This window comes from Trematomus bernacchii, unplaced genomic scaffold (assembly GCF_902827165.1).
Source record: "Trematomus bernacchii unplaced genomic scaffold, fTreBer1.1, whole genome shotgun sequence".
In the NCBI taxonomy this organism is placed as follows: domain Eukaryota; kingdom Metazoa; phylum Chordata; class Actinopteri; order Perciformes; family Nototheniidae; genus Trematomus; species Trematomus bernacchii.
This window is the reverse complement of record NW_022987573.1, coordinates 2,168,544-2,195,212: the sequence shown is the minus strand read 5'-3', so window position 1 is coordinate 2,195,212 and position 26,669 is coordinate 2,168,544. Positions and strand designations below refer to the sequence as shown.

At 38.5% G+C, this 26,669-nt stretch overlaps 5 protein-coding genes across 7 annotated transcripts in view; 4 read left to right on the top strand and 1 right to left on the bottom strand.

Annotated features, from left to right (window-relative positions):
- Positions 1 to 26: 26 nt before the first annotated feature.
- wdr46 (WD repeat domain 46) lies at positions 27 to 8,506 on the bottom strand. The gene is made up of 14 exons (XM_034126652.1): positions 8,422 to 8,506; positions 7,199 to 7,363; positions 6,448 to 6,528; positions 6,246 to 6,358; positions 6,028 to 6,115; positions 5,536 to 5,597; positions 4,718 to 4,822; positions 4,444 to 4,594; positions 3,455 to 3,690; positions 2,373 to 2,526; positions 1,263 to 1,410; positions 929 to 1,119; positions 702 to 815; positions 27 to 605 (listed from the first exon to the last, which is right to left on the bottom strand). Exons 1-14 carry the CDS (start codon positions 8,476 to 8,478, stop codon positions 486 to 488), a joined length of 1,785 nt encoding a protein of 594 aa, XP_033982543.1. The 5' UTR covers positions 8,479 to 8,506; the 3' UTR covers positions 27 to 485.
- A 774-nt stretch (positions 8,507 to 9,280) lies between these two features.
- On the top strand, positions 9,281 to 18,645 carry LOC117479588 (cytosolic sulfotransferase 3-like). Of its 2 annotated transcripts, XR_004555580.1 has the most exons (9): positions 9,281 to 9,397; positions 10,003 to 10,135; positions 10,240 to 10,362; positions 10,764 to 10,864; positions 11,000 to 11,126; positions 11,227 to 11,324; positions 11,415 to 11,589; positions 11,691 to 11,876; positions 16,971 to 18,645. XR_004555580.1 is itself a non-coding variant. In XM_034126682.1 (8 exons), exons 1-8 carry the CDS (start codon positions 9,377 to 9,379, stop codon positions 11,801 to 11,803), a joined length of 891 nt encoding a protein of 296 aa, XP_033982573.1. In that variant the 5' UTR covers positions 9,281 to 9,376; the 3' UTR covers positions 11,804 to 13,551. The 2 variants fall into 2 exon arrangements, 1 of the variants encoding a protein (XP_033982573.1); XM_034126682.1 differs by lacking the exon at positions 16,971 to 18,645 and having other exon boundaries at positions 11,691 to 13,551.
- Positions 13,702 to 26,669, top strand: part of LOC117479590 (cytosolic sulfotransferase 3-like) — a 25,636-nt gene continuing 12,668 nt past the window's right edge. The window contains exons 1-8 of one of the 2 annotated variants that reach the window (XM_034126685.1): positions 13,702 to 13,828; positions 14,483 to 14,615; positions 14,720 to 14,842; positions 15,153 to 15,253; positions 15,385 to 15,511; positions 15,612 to 15,709; positions 15,800 to 15,974; positions 16,076 to 16,194. In XM_034126685.1, the coding sequence (XP_033982576.1) occupies positions 13,808 to 13,828; positions 14,483 to 14,615; positions 14,720 to 14,842; positions 15,153 to 15,253; positions 15,385 to 15,511; positions 15,612 to 15,709; positions 15,800 to 15,974; positions 16,076 to 16,188 (891 nt within the window). In that variant the 5' untranslated portion in view covers positions 13,702 to 13,807 and the 3' untranslated portion in view covers positions 16,189 to 16,194. Of the gene's footprint in view, positions 13,829 to 14,482; positions 14,616 to 14,719; positions 14,843 to 15,152; positions 15,254 to 15,384; positions 15,512 to 15,611; positions 15,710 to 15,799; positions 15,975 to 16,075; positions 17,276 to 26,669 lie in introns of those variants that run through there. The other variant, XM_034126684.1, reaches the window with a different exon arrangement.
- LOC117479591 (cytosolic sulfotransferase 3-like) lies at positions 18,810 to 23,033 on the top strand. Its single transcript, XM_034126686.1, has 8 exons — positions 18,810 to 18,922; positions 19,577 to 19,706; positions 19,811 to 19,933; positions 20,244 to 20,344; positions 20,479 to 20,605; positions 20,706 to 20,803; positions 20,894 to 21,068; positions 21,170 to 23,033. The coding sequence occupies exons 1-8, from the start codon at positions 18,902 to 18,904 to the stop codon at positions 21,280 to 21,282; spliced, it is 888 nt and encodes a 295-aa protein (XP_033982577.1). The 5' UTR covers positions 18,810 to 18,901; the 3' UTR covers positions 21,283 to 23,033.
- LOC117479585 (cytosolic sulfotransferase 3-like) overlaps positions 23,181 to 26,669 on the top strand; it is a 6,463-nt gene continuing 2,974 nt past the window's right edge. The window contains exons 1-3 of the mRNA XM_034126680.1: positions 23,181 to 23,311; positions 23,968 to 24,100; positions 24,205 to 24,327. Coding sequence (XP_033982571.1) covers positions 23,291 to 23,311; positions 23,968 to 24,100; positions 24,205 to 24,327 — 277 coding nt within the window. The 5' untranslated portion in view covers positions 23,181 to 23,290. The remainder of the gene's footprint in view (positions 23,312 to 23,967; positions 24,101 to 24,204; positions 24,328 to 26,669) is intronic.

Genomic DNA, 26,669 nt, shown 5'->3' with positions numbered 1-26,669 from the left:
AAGTCAGACATAATCTCCAGCGACACTGAATTTAGAGGCTTGGCATCATGTTTATTTTTTAAAACATATTTATATAAAACATTTGACAAACGCTCATACAGTTCAGCCTTCAAAGCAATGAAGGTCAAACATTTGTGAAAAATGTGTTAATCAGGAGGGGAAGTATACAACTTGACACAAATTCTTGCTGACACCCATGCTAGTCATGGCACCTCACATTATCCAGCCATGGAGACAGGAAGTGCTTCAGGCTACAGACACTAAATAGAACTACCCTTTCACTGTGCTCAACATTGATTACTGATGATGTGCCATCCAACAGAATTTGTCTTTATTAAGCTGACTGCCTCCAGAATTTCTACAGCTCGTGTTCTGTTCCCACGGTGGAGTAATGTGTACAATACAATTTGTCCTTTATGTGAAGTTCAAAGGTCACGCCCACAGAATGTCACTGGGTTTTGGGCTGCACAAAGGATCCGCCTTTTTTATTTTTTGAATCTGTCCAGAGCAGATTTCTTGCTCGATAACAACACCTCCTTCTTCTCCCTCTCCTTTCTCTCTTTTTCAATCTTCATTTTGTCCTCTGAAGATTGCTGTACTGTCTCCTGAGGGGTAAACAAGTCAAAAGAAACGAGAAATGAGCCAAACAGTGCAGATATTGCAGAAAGATCACACTCAAATGTATATCTCTGATTACTTACCCTCAGGTCCTCATTAGCCACTTGTCTCTTGCGCCTTTCAATACTGCCGGCAGAACTACGACCCTTCTTCTTATACCTGGGAATAAACTTTTCTTTGGCAAGTGGATCAAAGCCCTAGGAAGACAAAACAGACTTTTAGAAGGGTGGACACATACTATGATTCAGTATATAACAATGAACAGATCTAAAATCAAATGTGTGCTAATAGGATAGTTCCAGACACTGACCAGAGCTTGGACCCTGTCTTGGTGCTTCTGCTGGAAGGTGGCTTGGTCCACCTGTCCCAGCTCAGTGGGGTCGAGGGTGATGAGCTCTGGGTGGATCTTCTCCAGCAGGGCCTTAACCTCCCATTCCTGCCTCTGCTTAGCACTGCGATATGGATTTGAATCCAGACCGTCGAAGTTGGGCTCTCCAGCACCTGTAAATATAAATAAAGAGTTCAGTAATGGCAGCTGATACGATCAGGGCCACATTGAGCTTAACAAATATTTTCTTACATCACACTCTATGCTCATTTTGAGACTTATTTGAAATAAGGAATAATTCGAAATCCAGTCGTACCTGGTATGAGCATGCTGGTGAAACCCTCTCCGTGCCCCACCCCGAGGACATCCTCAAATGGACAGAATTGCATCCCCCAAACTGTTCTTTGAACTCTGTGAGCCATGTAGGGTTTAGTGACTGGAGTGCTCCACACGTCTCTGTACACCTGCAGGGAGAGTTTCAGACACAGATTAGGTGATAGGAGGGTCAAAAGTTGCAGTCTTATGCATGTTTTATCAAAATGACTTTGTGCAATGTCAGAGGTAATGTATAGCCACAAGGTGCAAAATGTCAGCAGTTTTTTTTTTATTCTATCTTTGGCCAGAAGTCACTGCAGACCTTGTTCATAGCAGACGTTTTAGCTCGTCATAGCAGGAAAATCCCACGTGTTTATTTTTAACTGAGTTTTGCTAATGTGACAGAAAAATGTCTAGTTTGGAGAGAAAAAAGGTCTCGTGTTGTTTGAACACTCACTTCCCTTAGATTACTTATCCCAAAACGTCCCCTAGTTTCCGAACAATCTCTTAGAACAGAGCAAAAAGGAAACTTTAGATTCCTTCAATGGACAATGTTCATTATTAATGGTATTAATTAAGAATTTAGGAAATCAGTCAGTCAGAGTTCAGCTGCAGAACAGGTCAGCTAAGCAGTACAACATGTGACATGTATATACAGTTTCCAATTATAGATCAAAAGGAATCAGTATTTTCTTTCAACAAAATTCATGTTGAAATCTCCTTTCAACATGTGACTCAAAACTGTGTCTCCATTATCTTAAAATGTGCTCCAGATTGCACTCCTTACAAAGTACGTTTCCTGTGAAGACACAGGAAACGTACTTTGTAAGGACATTTTGGTAAAGTAAGTAAAACAGCATGTCGCCATCGAGCAATGTCATTCATTTGGTGAAAAGAGCTATCAATCTGTCAATCCTTTCCGTGTCCGGGCGAGGTTTCCCGTGAATTAGAATGTCCGTGATTACAACATTCTCCACTGAACAACTGTGTTTCTGCTGACCACACGTTTTCACTTATGATAACCCACACCAAAAGCATCACTTCCTGTGTGAAGGCCTGATCATGTTTCGATGAGAGCTCAGGATCTGTGCAGTGTGGTGCAGATAATGACCTGAACAATGTCCCCAGTGGCAGCCGACAGCAGCCCCCTCTGGCTCAGGGACAGACAGGACGCTCCAGCAGGAAGGAAGTAGGACTTGAGGGGCTTGAAGGCTCTAATGTCGTATACCTTCAGCTTTTTATCCATACCAGATGTCACCATGTATCTGCCAAGAGGAGAGCACAATGGAAGATTGCTCTCTGGTGGACATTCAGAAAACTGCAGCTCACAACAAAACATGTATTAGTTATTCAAGCTGACTGTAAAGTATTTCAGCACGTATGGCTTTCTTCTACAAATTGTTCACTTTTAACCACCCACAGTTCTGCCGGGGAGCACCAGCACTATGCACAATTCACAGAATATTATAACGGAAAGATGCATTAAAAATAACATGCTATTCACTGTGTGTATCCATAGATTTAATTAGACTCATCTATTTGTTTTTGTAGTTGTCTGAAGTTTCAATCATAACATTAGCTTTACACAAACCATGTACCATTCTTTGACCACTATTTTTAAGTACATTTAATACAAATGTAAAAGAATATACTCTAAATCTCAAAGATGCATTCATTTACCTGCAGACTGGTTTCTGTTTAGATGGCTGTAATTATGGTTAGTAGGTCAAAATGCAAGCCCCATCAGAAAATGTTTGGCACAAAGCAAAGCCATGTACGAAACTGAATCCTTAAAAATATTTTGTCTCCAGCTGGTGGGTTAAAAAAAAGGATATTGTCAATGATAACAAGGACATTTTACACTTTCAAAAGATGGAAGTTGAAACATTTAAGGGGCTCGAAATGAAATACAGAGTATATTTATGATGTGGGGATGCACATGGATCGAAACAGGGCGATGGTTGAGCTGGTGCAAAGCAGCTCACAGTGCGAACCACAGTAACAGTAATGACAGAGCTAACAATATTAACCTGAGGGTAGGCATTACGCTTCGCCTACTACCCCGAAAACCTTTCATGATGATGTTTCTACTGCAATTGACTGCGAACAACCTCTACAAAATATAATCAATTATCCAAATCTTCCTCTAAAGAAAATCCATATTTGACATTAAAGTGTCATGTTTAGACTCACGTGCCCGTCTTGTCTACAGCCACAGAGCGCACGGCCCCCTGGTGACAGAGCATCTTGACGAGAGCTTCTTTCTGATTGGGCGACCACAGGGTGACGGTGCCGTTGGAGTGGCCGAGGTGGACGATGGCATTTTGAGGGTTCTGGCACATCACGTCCAGCCGACCAGTCTTGGTGTTGATGGCTGCCACTTCCTTTCCAACAGACACATCCAGGTACTGCAGGAAGCTTGTGGCACTCTGAGGGCGAAAACAGGAAGGTTCGTCAGAGCAGATTGATTTGAGTGAATTAGTAGGGTTAGGGTTACAAGTAGGTGATTGCTTTTACATTTCATATTTTACTTTACACAAATGTTTGAGAGAAATGTGAGGCAAAAAGACTGATGAAAGGGGCCGGTGCATACTTAGTAACTTATTGTAATATACCGTACCCTGCTTAAACACACTCAGCTCATTAAGGAACTTTAAAACACTTAGTGATACAATTATTTCCAAAGAAACATCCACAAAACTGCTTAGAAATCATAAGGAAAAAAAACTCCTTATAATCCTAGAATTTGCCTAAGAATCATTATTATTTTGTTATGTTTTCTTTCATTATCAAAGTAATCGAGTACAAGTTGTCATACTGTTAACGATTTGCTCAAATGTAACCAATAGATGGCTTAAACAATCCGACTGCTTATCTATAGGGGGCCTCAAAGTGTCAGGTTTTAAAAACGCCTGCTCTACATAGTTTGGAAACTACTTGATATTGATTGAACTCTTTTATAACGTCTCATAACTTGTCTTCATGGCCAGGTCTCTCTTGAAAAATAGATGTTAGTCTTATTGAGTATTTAACCTGGTTAAATAAAGAAGAAATATAAAAAATCTATTGAACGATGATACATGACAAACAGGTTGGCAAGCTTTTGTAATTGTGGTAATACTTTCAAAGTAAATGCAATAGCTTGTGTAAATGACCTGGAAGAACAGGTTTAATCAACTCACCACTGTTGCTAGCAAAAAGTGGTATGGGAGGAACTGCATTCGAAGGACGTCGTTAAATTTGCGGATGCAGTGGAGCTCGATGCCATTGGAGTCGTAGATATACAGCCACTTCTTCTGAGCCACCGCATACATGGCCTCACTGTGGAGCCACCTTGATAAAGCAGAAATGTTTGTGTTTAGAGGAAAGATGTTTACAGTTACTGTTAAGTAAAGCATTATTGCGTTGTACAAAGTGCGCTGTGTAGCTCTGCACAATGTGAGGCGTATGACTTACTTTACATCATTGATGGACTCCATCACGTTTATCTCACACATTAGCTGTTTGGTCTGCCAGTCTATACAAGCAATATGGCCTCTCCTTCCACCGAGCAGCAGATGTCTGAAACCAAGAAAACACACTGTGAACAAAATGCACAAACATGAAATCAATATTTCGTTATAATGTGAAAGGACTCGCTTTGAATTATAAAGCTACAGAAAGTTAAAGTCTGCAGTTTCCTCAGCTCTACAGAATGTTTTAGAACATTTCATTGGGTTTATATAGCCCAAGTCACAGATTTGCCTGAAGGGGCTTTACAGTTTATGCAGAATACAACACACTCAGTATGGGTAAAAATAATCTTGTCTTTTTATCATTTTAGTTTTACAGACCGCAACATGATTGTCTTGGTCGAGTCTCAACACTCTCATAAGGAGTTTTTAGGCAAAGCTGGCAGTTGTTTTCAGTGTAAAAGCTCTGAGAAACTCAGAAACATTTCCTTCCCAGCATGTCAGACAATGTTAACACTATCAGGTGAACACAGCCGAGCATTTAGCAGGTAGGGAGCCAGATATTTACAAAACTGCACTAATAATGAGGGCAAATATTCGCCAGGTGGAGCAAATATTCATTATTAGTTGAACATATGTGCAGTTAATGGCTTCTTATCCAAAGAGGCAAAAAATCAGATAATGTGGGTTTGGATAGAAAACATTTGGAGTTAATCTTCTCCTATTGCTGAGCTGACGGACTCGCATTATTCGCAGTGGCAGCAACCCTTAGACAGACACTTTAAACATGGTTTGAACAGGCATGGAGATTGAGATACTGACCGTCCAGTCCTGCTGTAATCCAGTCGATATGGTCCAAACTGAGACAGTTTCAGATCAAAATACTGAGAAAAAAGTGAGAGAGGAAACACAAATCAATGGAAGGTCTCATCCAGGGGAACAACATCTAACCTGAAAATATCTTCATTAAATTGTTTTTGAAACTAAATATACAAATAATTAACACAATCTTGTAACCTCCTGAACATACAGTATTTTTCGTTTTCTTTTTTTATTCTTGTAAATGAAATAGGCATTACAACCCATGTTAAGTTCAGCACTAACACATTATCCATATTAATACAATAAGTTGGGGATGACCTTTACTATTTGCAGCTTATTGTATCCCAGCAAGATCAGTTAAAAAATAGCTATATTTAAAAAGATAAAATAAAAACAGTAACATGCGGCCTGAACAAGGTATAGAGAGGCGGTTTGTGTTATCACAAAAGGCCCCATCACTTAAATGTCAGGAGTGTCCAGTTAATGTCCCACCTTTGATGCAGAGGTTATATCCACAGCATCTGAAATATCTTCCTGAGAGATTGTGCACGTGTCCTCATCTTCATCTCCTTCTAGAAACCTGAGATTGAAGGAAAACATGTCACAATCATGATTTTAAACAAAGGCTTGAAGTGACATATATCAAATTGCATCTCTGTCACATTATATACTGAAGCCAGAGCAGCCAGTCAACATTTAGAGGAAATTACCCAGCATCCTCTGGGAGTAGGAGGTCAATCCGAGCAGCTTGTTTCTGGGCCATTTCTGAAACTTCATCAGAGCGAGCCATCATGTCTTTCAGCTTGTAATGCTGCCGGGGAATCTAGAGCGAGAACAATAAAGGATCTTTAGATAGCTAGTAGCAACAGATAACTCCTTTTATTTACCAACGTGTTAAAAAGATTACCTTACCTTCTTAGTTTTATCTCTTCTCTTGAACTTCTGCATCCTGTCTTTAGAAATGTGTGCAGGCCCAGGGAAAGGGTCAGGTTTCTGAGAGAGTAGGAACAAGCATAAAAATGAAGGTAACGTCTTTTAGAGCTGGGAGATATATTGATATAGAATCAGAAATAGACCCCAATTACAAAAGTACTTCTACTTTCATTCAGATCAATGATATGCTATATTGGAAATATATATTTAAGCATGTTGTGTTCCAACTTACATTTAGTATACATGTGCTACTGTAAATACACATCTATAAGCAATCCCTTTGAACTGAACCTCAACAACATTATGCACATCGTATGTATTTTGCAAATTACAACTTATTTATTTTTAAACCTGCTCCCCCCCCCGCCCCCCGACTTTGTATTGCAACTGCTGATAAACAATTTCTCTAGGGATGAATACAGTTCGTATTTGAATTCACGATTCAGAATGTACAATCCTGTGATAATCCGTAGATATATTTCCCACTTCTCGGCGTGACACAACAATTAATTTGTGTTTATATCAAGGAGATCTTCCAAAATAATCCATCGATCTCTGCTAGCTTGCCTTTTAACTAAAACGTCAAATGTATTTATAATTTAACAGCATTGCTTTGTCAAATAGTATTTGCACTTTGTTTCTTCCTTTTTTTGTATATCACTTTTAACTGCATCCCCTGTAGAAAATGTGATATACACAAAAAGCTTTATTATTACTTGTATTCACTTACCCCTGAGATGAACTTCTTTGCATCTCCTCGATCCTCATCGTTCTTTCTTTTCTTTGCTTTCTCGACGTGTTTCTGTGGCAGAGTCTCTTCAGTCTGTTCTCCATCTTTTCCAACTTTGTTTTCATCCTTCCCCTCCTGCGGCTCATCCCAGTATCGAGCAGGGGCCTGTTTAAGAGGAGCAAAGCGGAAAAAGGTTTGCAAAATCGATGTTAACAACAAGACAGAGAGTTTAGTGTACATTGGAGTCACTTTGTTAGAAGAGGTGGGGACCCTTTTTCAGATACTGCTACTGCTTTAGGTGCCCCCGCAAACAATACATGCTTACTGTCTACAGTACCGGTACATACAGTACATGTCTCCCCTTGTAGACCACCACACAATATTGACTAGTGCTTTAAACCTGCAATGTGCAATATAGTTACCTTTCTTTCAATACTGTGCAATGATCACCTTTATTGTTATAAATGTCCCATTTTTTTTTTAATAATGTCTCAACACATAATTATATCTATGTCACTACCTACTTTAAGTTGCTGCTCCTCGTTTTAAGCCATTGATGTGTACTAAATAGCTCTATTTTTAATCATGTGTGGTTTTCTTCTCTATGTTTAATAAGTTAGCTTATCCTTTATAAATGCATGCCTTTTTCTCGTGCTATGCCACTTTTTGCTGTAATACTGTACATTTCCCCGCTGTGGGACTAATAAAGGATTTCTGATTCTGACATGTACACATATGCTTACAATATGTTAGGGACAACTAGTGCAGTAACTATGCTAAGCTTCTGCAAAGCGGTAGCAGCACTTGCCTTATTATTAATAATATTAAACGTGTCCCAGGTCCAAACTGCAGCACTTGCAGCAATACACCCAAAAAGTGTGAACAGTCCTCAAGAGTGTACATGTTCTCCTGTGCAAATTAACCTCAAAGTGTACACGTATTGTGCACGCTTTTTTCAGAACATTTATAACGAACTATCCGAATGCAAGTCCAGTAAACATGGTTCCGATGTGAGTTTATTTATCTGTGAAAATAGAAAAAAGGGTAATCTCGCCTCACAAAAAACCCGCAAACTCACACACACGCTGCTTGCGTTAACTGCGTAGTGTCAGAAAAACTAGCGCTACATTGAGTGTGTTAGTTTTGTTTTAAAACGTCAAGGTCTTTCTCAGATGACGTTATTAAAAGTGTAACTATGTCACAAACAACTTATTCGCAGTTACCTTCTTCGTTTTTTCCACGTGTGCTGGATTCACCACAGCCTCGCTGGTGGCCGCCATCTTTGTTGTATATGTTTTTCAGTTCCTGTGACCTCACTTCTGATGACGTCACTTCCTGCTAAACATTGTTTAGTATTTTTGTATTCAGCACTTTGCTTACAGAATTTTATCAAAACAGGAAAGTTAATTATAAAAAAAGATGAGTTCAACCAATAATGGTGTGAAGCTTTCTAGAACAAAGTAGAACAAAAGTAATAAAGAATAGGAGTAGGCTGCCAATAAATGCTGAAAATCAAGAGAGAGAACAATCAAAACAAGTAAGAAATAAAAGACATTACATTACATTGTTACTTGTTAGACGCTTTTATCCAAAGCGACTTACATACTCAATACTGTGGACAATCCCCACTGGAGCAATTTGGGGTGAAGTGTCTTGCCCAGGGACACAACGACATGCTGACTGCAGTGGGGTTTGACCCATAAACACAACAATTCCCAAGGGTGAAATGTTTTAAATGTAGATGAAGTAGTTTCAAGCCCAACGCTTTTGGAAAAAAATAAAAACATGGTAAAAACATTAAGAGTCATGGACCTATAGGTGGGAACTTATTTAGGGGCAAGACAGGGGGAATGTTAAACTCTTTGAGCCCCCTGGTAATATATTTATATTTCCAACATTGACAGTGTTTGTTGTGCTTTGAATGGGAAACCTTGCATTTGTGTTTGAGAGTTTAAACCCCTGAATGAGGGCGTGGAAGTAAAATCCTTAAAGGATTTAAAAGGTTGACTTTCATCTAGGGGAAAGAGGAGTGGCTAGAAGACCATATCATATATGGGACTCTGCCTCCAATGTAATGCTGTGTGGCGTGAGAAGAGACAGGAATGCAAAAAGGGAAAGGCTTCAGCAGGAGAAGAGAAAAGTTTCAGATATACAGCGGAGTAACCAGCAGCATTCACCATGTCATTAGATCAGTACAAGGTATTTCTTCAAATTCTAAGAGCTATATTGTGGTTTCATTTTAAGTAAGGTTCATTTTCTTGTTTGACATGTCATGGCGGGAAGAATGACAAATGCATGCAAAGGTTTAATGCATTAATTCACTTTTTAGCACGACTTTCTGTGTTCAACCGCACTGGTGGGGTTTTTCTTTTCAAAAACTTGAACACATATTTTGCGTGAGTAACTACCTTTTAGTAGTAATGTTATAAAGTCCAAGAAATTGCCATTTATAATATAGGAAATGTTAAGACTGTTCCAAGAAATGATCAAAAGTGATTGAGAAAAACTGGACGTAAGGGCTGCAAAGCGATTTCCGATCCGGGACAAAGGCTCCAATAACAACCGAGAAAGTGTTATGTAACGAGAAGAGAGAGGAAGCAAAGTCATAAGGAAACAAATAAGTAGAAGAAAAAAATGTCAGATATGCAGCAGAGTAACCAGCAGCATTTATATCAGAATCTGTCAGCACACTTTTGTAATTTTACGTTTCTCTATTTCTTTCTCTACTGTTTAATTACTATTATAAAAATGACCAAATTAATTGTATATTTTGATTATTTTTCTTTCTTTTTTTACACATGGAGGATTCCCCTCGACCTGAACTGTTTGATTTCCATGGAGTTCCAATGTCCCACTTTTTCACAGACAACTGGGAGAACATCCAAAACTTTCAGGCCAGGCCCGATGATATACTTATTGCAACATACCCCAAAGCAGGTCAGTCCTTGAACAGCCAGATTAAAGGCCTCATAAAATATGTGTGTATAAAGGTAATGAGTGGAGATTGTTTAGTTTACTCTGTCTCTCTGTGTGTATGTCAGGAACCACCTGGGCCTCCTACATTCTGGACCTGCTGTATTTTGGTCAGCAAGAGCGCCAGACATCCGTCCCAATCTATGACAGGGTGCCTTTCTTGGAGATCTTCTTCCCGCCTCATCATTCAGGTTCAACAGATGATCAAATATACTAACCATTATTAACGAACATAAAAAACTCTAATTTAAAGTTGTATTGTATTTAGTGGCATTTAGCGGTGAAATTGCAGCTTGCAAACAACTCAACATCCCTTCACTGACTATAGGCCAACGCCCAACATGAAGATTATAAAAAGCCAATGCTTTATAGACCAGCTCTAAGAGATTCAGAAGAAAAGTTATATTTTGCGTGTTCTTGAACTCCTTTGTTGACTTTTTAAACGTTATCATTGTATGTGCAAGGTTCAAATGCTTTTTATTAGTGTCACAAGACACAGAATGTACCTCACTGTAGCAATCGAGTAACCATTCATTACTTAACAGAAGTTTACAGCATCAGGGCTGGGTTCACTTCATCTTTCTTCATACAGGAAAAGATCAGGCGGACAACCTCCCCACATCTCCTCGACTCATCAAAACTCACTTTCCGGTCCAGTTTGTGCCTAAATCCTTTTGGGAACAAAACTGCAGGGTCAGTAGTTTGTGTATTATTTTTGCAACAAAGAGAAGTAGTAGAACAACAACAAACAACAACAGACATCTAAAAGTATATTATGCCTCATCTATTATCGGTCTTATGATCTTTACGTTTTTCATGATTCTTCAGATAGTCTACGTTGCCCGCAATGCCAAAGACAACATGGTGTCTTATTTTCACTTTGACCGCATGAACCTAGCTCAGCCAGAGCCTGGAGAATGGAGCAACTTCTTCCAGAGATTCATGGAGGGAAAGAGTATGTATGAAATACAATAATAATAATAGGCTTTGATCAAATGCAAAGATTTCTACTGAAAAATACTGACATATTTGTATGTGCCCTTCTGTGGGATCAGTGGTGTTTGGATCGTGGTACGACCATGTGAACGACTGGTGGAAAAAGAAAGAGAGTTATCCAAAAATCCATTACATGTTCTATGAAGACATGATTGAGGTAATGTAGTTGTTATTAGGTGTTGCTATTCAGGCTACCTTTCTTCTCTAGCATAACAATGAGACGGTGAACTGACCACTGTGTTTACAGGATACTGGACGGGAGATAGACAAACTCTGCAGCTTTCTTGGTTTGTCTCCTTCTGCAGAGGACAAGATGAAGGTTACAGAGGGGGTGCAGTTTGACAATATGAAAAAGGACGGCATGGCAAACTATTCTACGAACCCAGTTATGGATTTCAAGATTTCTCCTTTCATGAGAAAAGGTAAATTGATGAATAAATACCGACAAGTATGTGATGAGAAAAAACTAATCACATCTCCACTTTGAGCTAAAACACCTGATTTATTCTCTGTGGTTCTGCAGGGAAAGTTGGTGACTGGAAGAACCATTTCACTGTGGCCCAGAGTGAACAATTTGATGAAGACTACAAGAAAAAGATGAAGGATGCAACACTTCAGTTCCGCACTAAAGTTTGAACAGAACTAGTGCTGTGTATTTTTGGGGATCAATGACTGACTGGGCATGAGTCTTCTCTGTGAGACAATCAAAATATATGTACTCTTATAGTAGAACCGTATAATCTATGTTTATTATACATGAGGCTTTACAAATCTCCAGGATTATTATTACATGATAAAGAGCCTCACATTTATCATTATTAATCCCAAAGCCCTAACAGAATAACCATAAAAGAACATTAAAAAAATACTATAGCACATGTTAAAGAAAGTAATGTTCAAATTGAAGTTATTGTTCTCATTGTCCATTTGTCCTTTCTGCAGAAGTGGGATAACTGTATTGCTTTGTATATGATATTTGTATATTTGTAATTAAACAACAGCTCCTTCATGTGGTTCATTTCGTTTTCGTCTTCTTCCGAGACGTTAAATAAATAATAAAAAACAGAGATACAGGACAAGCTAGAAAGAGACTGGCACTTAAAAACTAAAACGTCATGCTTTTATAACCTTCTGCGGGAGTCTCATCCACCCAAATGTGTAGGCCTTAAGATATGCTGGGAGAAGGACATAGAGGAAGAGAAAACTGGTGAAACATGGGGGGAAATTATTGGGTCATGGTTTAAAGTTTCAAGGGAAATACAGATATGTCTGATTAATTGTAAAATCATCAATAGAACATATTGGACCCCAAGTAAAATGGCAAGGCTAGGACTCAGAGGCTCCGACTTGTGTTGGAGATGTGATACTGCATGTGGCACTCTACTGCACATGTTGTATTCATGCCCCATAATAGATATCTTATGGTCGAAGATTATTACCTTCATTAATACAGTAATGGCTTCCTCTCTGGTACAGGGACCAATGATTTGCATACTAGGTATGGTACCAAAGGAAAGTGGTTTGAATGCGCACCAGATCTCATGGTGCAGATCAGAATAGCACTTATTACTGGATGTAGGATAGTGTTGCAACATTGGAAAGCTAAGGGGGATATATCCCTTGAGGAATGGATGGACGAAATAGCCAAAATCTCCTCCTATGAAAGATGATGTTATAAGATGATGGATAGAATAGATATATACATGAAAATATGGCTTTTGTGGCGGTGACTTGAAGTGCTGGAGAGCTCCCCCCTTTCAAATAATTGAAAACATGAAAATAAAGTTACAATGTGATGTACTACGTATTTGATAAATATAATGTGTTGTATTTCAGTATGTGCAGGATGGTTTGCATACCGCGTATCATGTATATCGTGTATACCATGGATGATGCTCTCCCTCTGTGATGTTCCCTTTGTCCGTCTTTTCTGTTCTTGTACTGTGGTACTTTGATATGTTGATATGTGATACATTTAGCAGGCTGTGTTGGCATGTATGTTTTCTTTTTCTGAAAAAACAAAGAAAAAACATCTGAATCATGTTAATGTTGTACTGCACTGTAACTTTTATTCATATGTTATGTTTATATTATTATCCTTGCTTTTGAATTGCCTTTTTATAATGTGTTTCCACTGCACTATTTCTTAATGCTCTCAAAGTCTTTCACTTTTGTACCTTGCCTGATTACAGCCTGATTTATCCAGACTTTGTTATACAGTATTTTACCTAGAAATGGGTATGGTTAAGATTTTAACCGTGCTACTTGGCCCCAACACTGCTTATCGATCCAGTACTTTAACGGTATTTTTATCGGTTCTTTTTTTGTATTTTTAAGGAAAGAACCAAACAAATTGTAAACACAATAAACATTGCTTTATTTGATATACAGTATATTCATGTTGCATTGTTAAACAAGTCCATTAATCAGGGCGTGGAACTAAAATCCGTAAAGGATTTAAAAGTTTGACTTTTATCTAGGGGAAAGGGGAGTGGCTAGAAGACCATATCAGATCTGGGACTCTACCTCCAATGTAATGCTGCGTAGTGTGAGAACAGACAGGAATATAAAGAGGGAAAGGCTTCAGCAGGAGAAGAAAAAAGTTTCAGATATACAGCGGAGTAACCAGCAGCATTCACCATGTCATTAGATCAGTACAAGGTATTTCTTCAAATTCATCTTAAGTAATTTCTCTAAGAGCTATATTGTGGTTTACTTTTAAGTTAGGTTCATTTTCTTGTTTGACATGTAATGGTGGGAAGAATGACAAATGCATGCAAAGGTTTCATGCATTCATTCACTTTTTAGCACAACGTTCTGTGTTCAACCCATGGTTCAACCGCACTGGTGGGGTTTTTTTATTTTCAAAAACTAGGTTTTAAAGCATCACATATTTTGCGTGAGTAACTACCTTTTAGTAGTAATGTTTTAAAGTCCAAGAAATTGTGAAAACGCCATTTATAATATAGGAAATGTTAAGACTGTTTCAAGAAATGATCAAAAGTGATTGAGAAAAACTGGACGTAAGGGCTGCAAAGCGATTTCATATCCGGGACAAAGGCTCCAATAACAATTGAGAAAGTGTTATGTAACGAGAAGAGAGAGGAAGCAAAGTCATAAGGAAACAAATAAGTAGAAGAAAAAAAAGTTAGATATGCAGCAGAGTAACCAGCAGCATTTATATCAGAATCTGTCAGCACACTTTTGTAATTTTACGTTTCTCTATTTCTTTCTCTACTGTTTAATTACTATTATAAAAATGACCAAATTAATTGTATATTTTGATTATTTTTCTTTCTTTTTTTACACATGGAGGATTCCCCTCGACCTGAACTGTTTGATTTCCATGGAGTTCCAATGTCCCACTTTTTCACAGACAACTGGGAGAACATCCAAAACTTTCAGGCCAGGCCCGATGATATACTTATTGCAACATACCCCAAAGCAGGTCAGTCCTTGAACAGCCAGATTAAAGGCCTCATAAAATATGTGTGTATAAAGGTAATGAGTGGAGATTGTTTAGTTTACTCTGTCTCTCTGTGTGTATGTCAGGAACCACCTGGGCCTCCTACATTCTGGACCTGCTGTATTTTGGTCAGCAAGAGCGCCAGACATCCGTCCCAATCTATGACAGGGTGCCTTTCTTGGAGGCTTTCTTCCCGCCTCATCATTCAGGTTCAACAGATGATCAATTATTCACATCCATGCATCACAAACATAAAAAACCCTTATTTAAAGTTATATTCTATTTAGTGGAATTTAGCAGTGAAATTGCAGCTTGCAAACAACTTATATAGACCAGCCCTAAGAGATTAAGAAGTAAAGTTACATTTTGTGTATTTTTGACATCCTTTGTTCCTTTGTTGACTTTTTAAACGTTATCATTGTGTGTGCAAGGTTGACCTCAATGTAGCAATCGAGTAACCATGACTTAACAGAAGTTTACAGCATCAGGGCTGGGTTCACTTTGTCTTTCTTCATACAGGAAAAGATCGCGCAGACAACCTCCCCACATCTCCTCGACTCATCAAAACTCACTTTCCAGTCCAGTTTGTGCCTAAATCCTTTTGGGAACAAAACTGCAGGGTCAGTAGTTTGTGTATTCTTTTGCAACAAAGAGAAGCAGTAGAACAACAACAAACAACAGACATCTAAAAGTATATTATGCCTCATCTATTATTGGTCTTATGATCTTTACGTTTTTCATGATTCTTCAGATAGTCTACGTTGCCCGCAATGCCAAAGACAACATGGTGTCTTATTTTCACTTTGACCGCATGAACCTAGCTCAGCCAGAGCCTGGAGAATGGAGCAACTTCTTCCAGAGATTCATGGAGGGAAAGAGTATGAATGAAATACAATAATAATAATAGGCTTGGATCAAATGCAAAGATTTCTACTGAAAAATACTGACATATTTGTATGTGCCCTTCTGTGGGATCAGTGGTGTTTGGATCGTGGTACGACCATGTGAACGACTGGTGGAAAAAGAAAGAGAGTTATCCAAAAATCCATTACATGTTCTATGAAGACATGATTGAGGTAATGTAGTTGTTATTAGGTGTTGCTATTCAGGCTACCTTTCTTCTCTAGCATAACAATGAGACGGTGAACTGACCACTGTGTTTACAGGATACTGGACAGGAGATAGACAAACTCTGCAGCTTTCTTGGTTTGTCTCCTTCTGCAGAGGACAAGATGAAGGTTACAGGGGGGGTGCAGTTTGACAATATGAAAAAGGACGACATGGCAAACTATTCTACGAACCCAGTTATGGATTTCAAGATTTCTCCTTTCATGAGAAAAGGTAAATTGATGAATAAATACCGACAAGTATGTGATGAGAAAAAACTAATCACATGTCCACTTTGAGCTAAAACACCTGATTTATTCTCTGTGGTTCTGCAGGGAAAGTTGGTGACTGGAAGAACCATTTCACTGTGGCCCAGAGTGAACAATTTGATGAAGACTACAAGAAAAAGATGAAGGATGCGACACTTCAGTTCCGCACCGAAGTGTGAACAGAACTGGACGGGCTGTGTCAAGCCCTTGGGTATTTTTGCAGTTTCCCCGCTTGAAAGGGATGGTACAGTCCATATAGGAGGTTTTCACTGGGTTTCACTCATACAATGACCACAACTTTGTTTTCTTTTGAGTTCTTCTTTACTTTAGTTTTTGTTGTTTGCAGTACAGCGTAAGGTTGTAAGGTGAAAAACCTTAAATGAAAAATAAAAATAATTACTGTAAATACAATGCACATGAAATAATAAATGCAAAAATACATGCTTTACATATATTTTTTAACACTTGTGAATATTGTTTTTCCTTTTAGTGTATTTTTACGAATTATGTTTTTAAACAGTTTTTAACTTATGCAGTCTCATTAAAAATGCAAATATAATAGACTGAATTTTTAGCAGCATTCAAACCGTTTCTATCAAACCACATCTCTCAATAAACAAATCACATTAGTTCCACACAGTTCGTTTCTCACCGGCCGCCTCTCCAGCTTTTTATGGCTGCACCAGTGCTGCTTCTTTGTAGTTTTCTTCTGCTGGTTTGTTGCTGCTGCTGGACGCACGCTTTTTAGTTTGTCCCTCTCCAGCTTTGAATTACCGCCCTCCTTTCAGGTGTGGTGCTTTTAAAGCTGCAGCGACGCTGATTAGCAATTAGGGACTGATTTCAGACAGCTGCCACTCTGTCAATCAGCCCGACTTTTTAAACCCTTTGCTCTCCTGTGGATTCTCCAAGTTGACTTCACAATGACTGACTGGGCATGAGTCTTCTCTGTGAGACAATCAAAATATATGTACTCTTATAGTAGAACCGTAGAATCTATGATTATTATACATGAGGCTTTACAAATCTCCAGGATTATTATTACATGATAAAGAGCCTCACATTTATCATTATTAATCACAAAGCCCTAACAGAATAACCATAAAAGAACATTAAAAAAATACTATAGCACATGTTAAAGAAAGTAATGTTCAAATTGAAGTTATTGTTCTCATTGTCCATTTGTCCTTTCTGCAGAAGTGGGATAACTGTATTGCTTTGTATATGATATTTGTATATTTGTAATTAAACAACAGCTCCTTCATGTGGTTCATTTAGTTTTCGTCTTCTTCCGAGACGTTAAATAAATAATAAAAAACAGAGATACAGGACAAGCTAGAAAGAGACTGGCACTTAAAAACTAAAACGTCATGCTTTTATAACCTTCTGCGGGAGTCTCATCCACCCAAATGTGTAGGCCTTAAGATATGCTGGGAGAAGGACATAGAGGAAGAGAAAACTGGTGAAACATGGGGGGAAATTATTGGGTCATGGTTTAAAGTTTCAAGGGAAATACAGATATGTCTGATTAATTGTAAAATCATCAATAGAACATATTGGACCCCAAGTAAAATGGCAAGGCTAGGACTCAGAGGCTCCGACTTGTGTTGGAGATGTGATACTACATGTGGCACTCTACTGCACATGTTGTATTCATGCCCCATAATAGATATCTTATGGTCGAAGATTATTACCTTCATTAATACAGTAATGGCTTCCTCTCTGGTACAGGGACCAATGATTTGCATACTAGGTATGGTACCAAAGGAAAGTGGTTTGAATGCCCACCAGATCTCATGGTGCAGATCAGAATAGCACTTATTACTGGATGTAGGATAGTGTTGCAACATTGGAAAGCTAAGGGGGATATATCCCTTGAGGAATGGATGGACGAAATAGCCAAAATCTCCTCCTATGAAAGATGATGTTATAAGATGATGGATAGAATAGATATATACATGAAAATATGGCTTTTGTGGCGGTGACTTGAAGTGCTGGAGAGCTCCCCCCTTTCAAATAATTGAAAACATGAAAATAAAGTTACAATGTGATGTACTACGTATTTGATAAATATAATGTGTTGTATTTCAGTATGTGCAGGATGGTTTGCATACCGCGTATCATGTATATCGTGTATACCATGGATGATGCTCTCCCTCTGTGATGTTCCCTTTGTCCGTCTTTTCTGTTCTTGTACTGTGGTACTTTGATATGTTGATATGTGATACATTTAGCAGGCTGTGTTGGCATGTATGTTTTCTTTTTCTGAAAAAACAAAGAAAAAACATCTGAATCATGTTAATGTTGTACTGCACTGTAACTTTTATTCATATGTTATGTTTATATTATTATCCTTGCTTTTGAATTGCCTATTTATAATGTGTTTCCACTGCACTATTTCTTAATGCTCTCAAAGTCTTTCACTTTTGTACCTTGCCTGATTACAGCCTGATTTATCCAGACTTTGTTATACAGTATTTTACCTAGAAATGGGTATGGTTAAGATTTTAACCGTGCTACTTGGCCCCAACACTGCTTATCGATCCAGTACTTTAACGGTATTTTTATCGGTTCTTTTTTTGTATTTTTAAGGAAAGAACCAAACAAATTGTAAACACAATAAACATTGCTTTATTTGATATACAGTATATTCATGTTGCATTGTTAAACAAGTCCATTAATCAGGGCGTGGAACTAAAATCCGTAAAGGATTTAAAAGTTTGACTTTTATCTAGGGGAAAGGGGAGTGGCTAGAAGACCATATCAGATCTGGGACTCTACCTCCAATGTAATGCTGCGTAGTGTGAGAACAGACAGGAATATAAAGAGGGAAAGGCTTCAGCAGGAGAAGAGAAAAGTTTCAGATATACAGCGGAGTAACCAGCAGCATTCACCATGTCATTAGATCAGTACAAGGTATTTCTTCAAATTCATCTTAAGTAATTTCTCTAAGAGCTATATTGTGGTTTACTTTTAAGTAAGGTTCATTTTCTTGTTTGACATGTAATGGTGGGAAGAATGACAAATGCATGCAAAGGTTTCATGCATTCATTCACTTTTTAGCACGACTTTCTGTGTTCAACCCATGGTTCAACCGCACTGGTGGGGTTTTTTTATTTTCAAAAACTAGGTTTTAAAGCATCACATATTTTGCGTGAGTAACTACCTTTTAGTAGTAATGTTTTAAAGTCCAAGAAATTGAGAAAATGCCACTTATAATATAGGAAATGTTAAGACTGTTTCAAGAAATGATCAAAAGTGATTGAGAAAAACTGGACGTAAGGGCTGCAAAGCGATTTCAGATCCGGGACAAAGGCTCCAATAACAATCGAGAAAGTGTTATGTAACGAGAAGAGAGAGGAAGCAAAGTCATAAGGAAACAAATAAGTAGAAGAAAAAAATGTCAGATATGCAGCAGAGTAACCAGCAGCATTTATATCAGAATCTGTCAGCACACTTTTGTAATTTTACGTTTCTCTATTTCTTTCTCTACTGTTTAATTACTATTATAAAAATGACCAAATTAATTGTATATTTTGATTATTTTTCTTTCTTTTTTTACACATGGAGGAATCCCGACCTGAACTGTTTGATTTCCATGGAGTTCCAATGTCCCACTTTTTCACAGACAACTGGGAGAACATCCAAAACTTTCAGGCCAGGCCCGATGATATACTTATTGCAACATACCCCAAAGCAGGTCAGTCCTTGAACAGCCAGATTAAAGGCCTCATAACATATGTGTGTATAAAGGTAATGAGTGGAGATTGTTTAGTTTACTCTGTCTCTCTGTGTGTATGTCAGGAACCACCTGGGCCTCCTACATTCTGGACCTGCTGTATTTTGGTCAGCAAGAGCGCCAGACATCCGTCCCAATCTATGACAAGGTGCCTTTCTTGGAGGCTTTCTTCCCGCCTCATCATTCAGGTTCAACAGATGATCAATTATTCACATCCATGCATCACAAACATAAAAAACCCTTATTTAAAGTTATATTCTATTTAGTGGAATTTTGCAGTGAAATTGCAGCTTGCAAACAACTTATATAGACCAGCCCTAAGAGATTAAGAAGTAAAGTTACATTTTGTGTATTTTTGACATCCTTTGTTCCTTTGTTGACTTTTTAAACGTTATCATTGTGTGTGCAAGGTTGACCTCAATGTAGCAATCGAGTAACCATGACTTAACAGAAGTTTACAGCATCAGGGCTGGGTTCACTTTGTCTTTCTTCATACAGGAAAAGATCGCGCAGACAACCTCCCCACATCTCCTCGACTCATCAAAACTCACTTTCCGGTCCAGTTTGTGCCTAAATCCTTTTGGGAACAAAACTGCAGGGTCAGTAGTTTGTGTATTCTTTTGCAACAAAGAGAAGCAGTAGAACAACAACAAACAACAACAGACATCTAAAAGTATATTATGCCTCATCTATTATTGGTCTTATGATCTTTACGTTTTTCATGATTCTTCAGATAGTCTACGTTGCCCGCAATGCCAAAGACAACATGGTGTCTTATTTTCACTTTGACCGCATGAACCTAGCTGAGCCAGAGCCTGGAGATTGGAGCAACTTCTTCCAGAGATTCATGGAGGGAAAGAGTATGTATGAAATACAATAATAATAATAGGCTTTGATCAAATGCAAAGATTTCTACTGAAAAATACTGACATATTTGTATGTGCCCTTCTGTGGGATCAGTGGTGTTTGGATCGTGGTACGACCATGTGAACGACTGGTGGAAAAAGAAAGAGAGTTATCCAAAAATCCATTACATGTTCTATGAAGACATGATTGAGGTAATGTAGTTGTTATTAGGTGTTGCTATTCAGGCTACCTTTCTTCTCTAGCATAACAATGAGACGGTGAACTGACCACTGTGTTTACAGGATACTGGACGGGAGATAGACAAACTCTGCAGCTTTCTTGGTTTGTCTCCTTCTGCAGAGGACAAGATGAAGGTTACAGGGGGGGTGCAGTTTGACAATATGAAAAAGGACGACATGGCAAACTATTCTACGAACCCAGTTATGGATTTCAAGATTTCTCCTTTCATGAGAAAAGGTAAATTGATGAATAAATACCGACACATATGTGATGAGAAAAAACTAATCACATCTCCACTTTGAGCTAAAACACCTGATTTATTCTCTGTGGTTCTGCAGGGAAAGTTGGTGACTGGAAGAACCATTTCACTGTGGCCCAGAGTGAACAATTTGATGAAGACTACAAGAAAAAGATGAAGGATGCGACACTTCAGTTCCGCACCGAAGTGTGAACAGAACTGGACGGGCTGTGTATTTTTGGGGATCAATGACTGACTGGGCATATGTCTTCTCTGTGAGACAATCAAAATATATGTACTCTTATAGTAGAACCGTAGAATCTATGATTATTATACATGAGGCTTTACAAATCTCCAGGATTATTATTACATGATAAAGAGCCTCACATTTATCATTATTAATCCCAAAGCCCTAACAGAATAACCATAAAAGAACATTAAAAAAATACTATAGCACATGTTAAAGAAAGTAATGTTCAAATTGAAGTTATTGTTCTCATTGTCCATTTGTCCTTTCTGCAGAAGTGGGATAACTGTATTGCTTTGTATATGATATTTGTATATTTGTAATTAAACAACAGCTCCTTCATGTGGTTCATTTCGTTTTCGTCTTCTTCCGAGACGTTAAATAAATAATAAAAAACAGAGATACAGGACAAGCTAGAAAGAGACTGGCACTTAAAAACTAAAACGTCATGCTTTTATAACCTTCTGCGGGAGTCTCATCCACCCAAATGTGTAGGCCTTAAGATATGCTGGGAGAAGGACATAGAGGAAGAGAAAACTGGTGAAACATGGGGGGAAATTATTGGGTCATGGTTTAAAGTTTCAAGGGAAATACAGATATGTCTGATTAATTGTAAAATCATCAATAGAACATATTGGACCCCAAGTAAAATGGCAAGGCTAGGACTCAGAGGCTCCGACTTGTGTTGGAGATGTGATACTACATGTGGCACTCTACTGCACATGTTGTATTCATGCCCCATAATAGATATCTTATGGTCGAAGATTATTACCTTCATTAATACAGTAATGGCTTCCTCTCTGGTACAGGGACCAATGATTTGCATACTAGGTATGGTACCAAAGGAAAGTGGTTTGAATGCGCACCAGATCTCATGGTGCAGATCAGAATAGCACTTATTACTGGATGTAGGATAGTGTTGCAACATTGGAAAGCTAAAGGGGATATATCCCTTGAGGAATGGATGGACGAAATAGCCAAAATCTCCTCCTATGAAAGATGATGTTATAAGATGATGGATAGAATAGATATATACATGAAAATATGGCTTTTGTGGCGGTGACTTGAAGTGCTGGAGAGCTCCCCCCTTTCAAATAATTGAAAACATGAAAATAAAGTTACAATGTGATGTACTATGTATTTGATAAATATAATGTGTTGTATTTCAGTATGTGCAGGATGGTTTGCATACCGCGTATCATGTATATCGTGTATACCATGGATGATGCTCTCCCTCTGTGATGTTCCCTTTGTCCGTCTTTTCTGTTCTTGTACTGTGGTACTTTGATATGTTGATATGTGATACATTTAGCAGGCTGTGTTGGCATGTATGTTTTCTTTGTCTGAAAAAACAAAGAAAAAACATCTGAATCATGTTAATGTTGTACTGCACTGTAACTTTTATTCATATGTTATGTTTATATTATTATCCTTGCTTTTGAATTGCCTTTTTATAATGTGTTTCCACTGCACTATTTCTTAATGCTCTCAAAGTCTTTCACTTTTGTACCTTGCCTGATTACAGCCTGATTTATCCAGACTTTGTTATATAGTATTTTACCTAGAAATGGGTATGGTTAAGATTTTAACCGTGCTACTTGGCCCCAACACTGCTTATCGATCCAGTACTTTAACGGTATTTTTATCGGTTCTTTTTTTGTATTTTTAAGGAAAGAACCAAACAAATTGTAAACACAATAAACATTGCTTTATTTGATATACAGTATATTCATGTTGCATTGTTAAAACAAGTCCATTAATCAGGGCGTGGAACTAAAATCCGTAAAGGATTTAAAAGTTTGACTTTTATCTAGGGGAAAGGGGAGTGGCTAGAAGACCATATCAGATCTGGGACTCTACCTCCAATGTAATGCTGTGTAGTGTGAGAACAGACAGGAATATAAAGAGGGAAAGGCTTCAGCAGGAGAAGAGAAAAGTTTCAGATATACAGCGGAGTAACCAGCAGCATTCACCATGTCATTTTATCAGGTCAAGGTATTTCTTCAAATTCATTTTAAGTAATTTCTCTAAGAGCTATATTGTGGTTTACTTTTAAGTAAGGTTCATTTTCTTGTTTGACATGTAATGGTTGGAAGAATGACAAATGCATGCAAAGGTTTCATGCATTCATTCACTTTTTAGCACAACGTTCTGTGTTCAACCCATGGTTCAACCGCACTGGTGGGGTTTTTTATTTTCAAAAACTAGGTTTTAAAGCATCACATATTTTGCGTGAGTAACTACCTTTTAGTAGTAATGTTTTAAAGTCCAAGAAATTGTGAAAACGCCATTTATAATATAGGAAATGTTAAGACTGTTTCAAGAAATGATCAAAAGTGATTGAGAAAAACTGGACGAAAGGGCTGCAAAGCGATTTCAGATCCGGGACAAAGGCTCCAATAACAATTGAGAAAGTGTTATGTAACGAGAAGAGAGAGGAAGCAAAGTCATAAGGAAACAAATAAGTAGAATAAAAAAAAGTCAGATATGCAGCAGAGTAACCAGCAGCATTTATATCAGAATCTGTCAGCACACTTTTGTAATTTTGTAACGTTTCTCTATTTCTTTCTCTACTGTTTAATTACTATTATAAAAATGACCAAATTAATTGTATATTTTGATTATTTTTCTTTCTTTTTTTACACATGGAGGATTCCCCTCGACCTGAACTGTTTGATTTCCATGGAGTTCCAATGTCCCACTTTTTCACAGACAACTGGGAGAACATCCAAAACTTTCAGGCCAGGCCCGATGATATACTTATTGCAACATACCCCAAAGCAGGTCAGTCCTTGAACAGCCAGATTAAAGGCCTCATAACATATGTGTGTATAAAGGTAATGAGTGGAGATTGTTTAGTTTACTCTGTCTCTCTGTGTGTATGTCAGGAACCACCTGGGCCTCCTACATTCTGGACCTGCTGTATTTTGGTCAGCAAGAGCGCCAGACATCCGTCCCAATCTATGACAGGGTGCCTTTCTTGGAGGCTTTCTTCCCGCCTCATCATTCAGGTTCAACAGATGATCAATTATTCACATCCATGCATCACAAACATAAAAAACCCTTATTTAAAGTTATATTCTATTTAGTGGAATTTAGCGGTGAAATTGCAGCTTGCAAACAACTCAACATCCCTTCACTGACTATAGGCCAACACCACACATGAAGATTATAAAAAGCCAATGCTTTATAGACCAGCTCTAAGAGATTCAGAAGAAAAGTTATATTTTGTGTGTTCTTGAACTCCTTTGTTGACTTTTTAAACGTTATCATTGTATGTGCAAGGTTCAAATGCTTTTTATTAGTGTCACAAGACACAGAATGTACCTCACTGTAGCAATCGAGTAACCATTCATTACTTAAAGCTCCCATGTCATGCTTTTCCGGTTATTACCCGTCCCCTTGTGTGTTATGAAGGTTTTTATGCATGTAAACGGTGTGCAGAGTCAAAACCCTCAAAGTACACCCTGTAGCGAGTAAAACTCTAACACAGAAAATACCTCCCCAAAACGCCTCGTTGGAGATACGTCACTGCCCATTTGAGTCTTCCATTTAGTTCCGGGTACCGCCTGATGTCATGCGGTACCCGGAACGAAATGGACCAATCCCGAAGAGCTATGGCCACACCAGCAGCGGCGTGTTCCTCCTCCAGAGGTTCGAAGAACCGGCATTTCACAGACGAAAGCTTCCAAAACATTGCCCAGTTTGAGGCCGGATATGCACAGCTTGTTTGGACCGTTTGGAGCAGGGGAAGATCTGGGTATACAACCTGTAAGTTTGCATTGTTATTTGTGTATTTATCAAACAAGACTGTTTAAATGTGTAAACTGTGTTGGACTGCTAAGCCATTGACACAGTGCTAACTGTGCTAACTAAGTTGCTAGAGTTTCCATATATCAACTCTAATATCAGCAGATGGCCTTGCATACATGTATCTCATAGCAGGAGAATGTCTGCATTCACACACAAAATACCTATTGACAGTATACTCCGGGTGATTTGCCGGTCAGTCGCGAAACGTAATTACATTATAGCTGGCGTAGCGACCTAACACACGGAGCTAGAGCTAGTTTTGGTCAGAAAAACATTTTTGTGATGCTACGTTGCTAGCGTTTAAATATATCAACTACAATGTCAGCAGATGGCCTTACATGTTTGTCATGGCAGGAGAATGTCTGCAGTCACACACACGGAATACTCATACAGTATACTGTACTGTGATTTACCGTACATTGTGACCGTACATATACTGCATGTAGCTAACGAGGCTAGCTGTATGCTAGCGCAAAACAATGTATTCATGCAAGTTACATTGTATGACCGAACGTAGCAGAATACCCGTATACGATTGCAATTATAAACACGTTATTGCTAGCCTAATATGAACCACTAGCTTTTGTTCATAGTAGTTTTATTACACTGCATTATAGTTGCCTTTCCTCCAAGCTAACGTTCATATCGTGTTAGCTACCAAGGTAAACAAAGCTAGGTTAGCATATTAGCAGGCAAGCTGTTCATTACACAACTACTACTAACGAATCTAAAACAACTAAGTTTCTCTAATATTTTGTGATTTGCATTTGATTTCGTCCAGCCAGATCCTGGCGGACAATCCATGACGGGGAAGGGATTCTACTACTACTGAGGGTGCTAAAAGGCACCGCACCGACTGTGCGCAGGCAAGATGCGAGGAGGAGGAATGGATGATATACCGTGTATATATGTATATTTATGTTCATTTTGTACATTTCTAAAAATAAAGTTTAATGGAAATACTTAGTAGGCCTATCCTTTCTTCCCTGAATTCATATATAGCAAACCATGATTTGATTTCTCATCAAACAGTAGTAGTTTATAACGGGTAAAAATAACTTACTCTTTGTTATGAGAGTAGCTCGTAGGCCACAACGGAAAGACAAGGAGACATACACGAGTTTACAAAACCACGGCACATTTATTGTGGTAAATGCAGAGACCGGTGGTTGAGAGGATCGCAGAGTTAGTCTTCCTGCAGCCGCTTTGGAGAGAGACTGTGTCCGGAGGTGTCCGTGATCGTGCTGATTAGCCTCTTCAGCTCCACCCCATCGTAAGACAAAGGCCCTGGGGCCGTCACACTCTTCTATAACAACAGTTAAAAATATATATGTATATAAAATATACCGCTGTACCGACGCCATGATAAGACTGATGTTACGCTGAGAGCAGCCGGGAAAAGCACTGACATGGGCGCAGCCTCTCTGGTGGTTGACTAATCAGAACGAGTGGCCGAGCTGACCAATCGGAGCACACTAGGCTCACAGGGAGGGGGGGGCAAGAGCTCCAACGAGTCGTTTAGTGGAGAAAGTGAATACTG

Excerpts from the sequence above, each read along its gene's own strand:
- wdr46 (XM_034126652.1), bottom strand. The coding sequence starts at position 8,478 with ATGGCGGCCACCAGCGAGGCTGTGGTGAATCCAGCACACGTGGAAAAA. Across the intron at positions 6,359-6,447 it reads GAAGAGATAAAACTAAGAAG|ATTCCCCGGCAGCATTACAA; the intron begins GTAAGGTAATCT and ends TTCTCGCTCTAG. Across the intron at positions 2,527-3,454 it reads GCTGTAGACAAGACGGGCAC|ATACATGGTGACATCTGGTA; the intron begins GTGAGTCTAAAC and ends TCCTCTTGGCAG.
- LOC117479588 (XM_034126682.1), top strand. The coding sequence starts at position 9,377 with ATGTCATTAGATCAGTACAAG. Across the intron at positions 11,325-11,414 it reads TCTATGAAGACATGATTGAG|GATACTGGACGGGAGATAGA; the intron begins GTAATGTAGTTG and ends CTGTGTTTACAG. Across the intron at positions 11,590-11,690 it reads TTCTCCTTTCATGAGAAAAG|GGAAAGTTGGTGACTGGAAG; the intron begins GTAAATTGATGA and ends GTGGTTCTGCAG.
- LOC117479591 (XM_034126686.1), top strand. The coding sequence starts at position 18,902 with ATGTCATTAGATCAGTACAAG. Across the intron at positions 18,923-19,576 it reads TGTCATTAGATCAGTACAAG|GAATCCCGACCTGAACTGTT; the intron begins GTATTTCTTCAA and ends TTACACATGGAG. Across the intron at positions 20,606-20,705 it reads GAGATTCATGGAGGGAAAGA|TGGTGTTTGGATCGTGGTAC; the intron begins GTATGTATGAAA and ends CTGTGGGATCAG.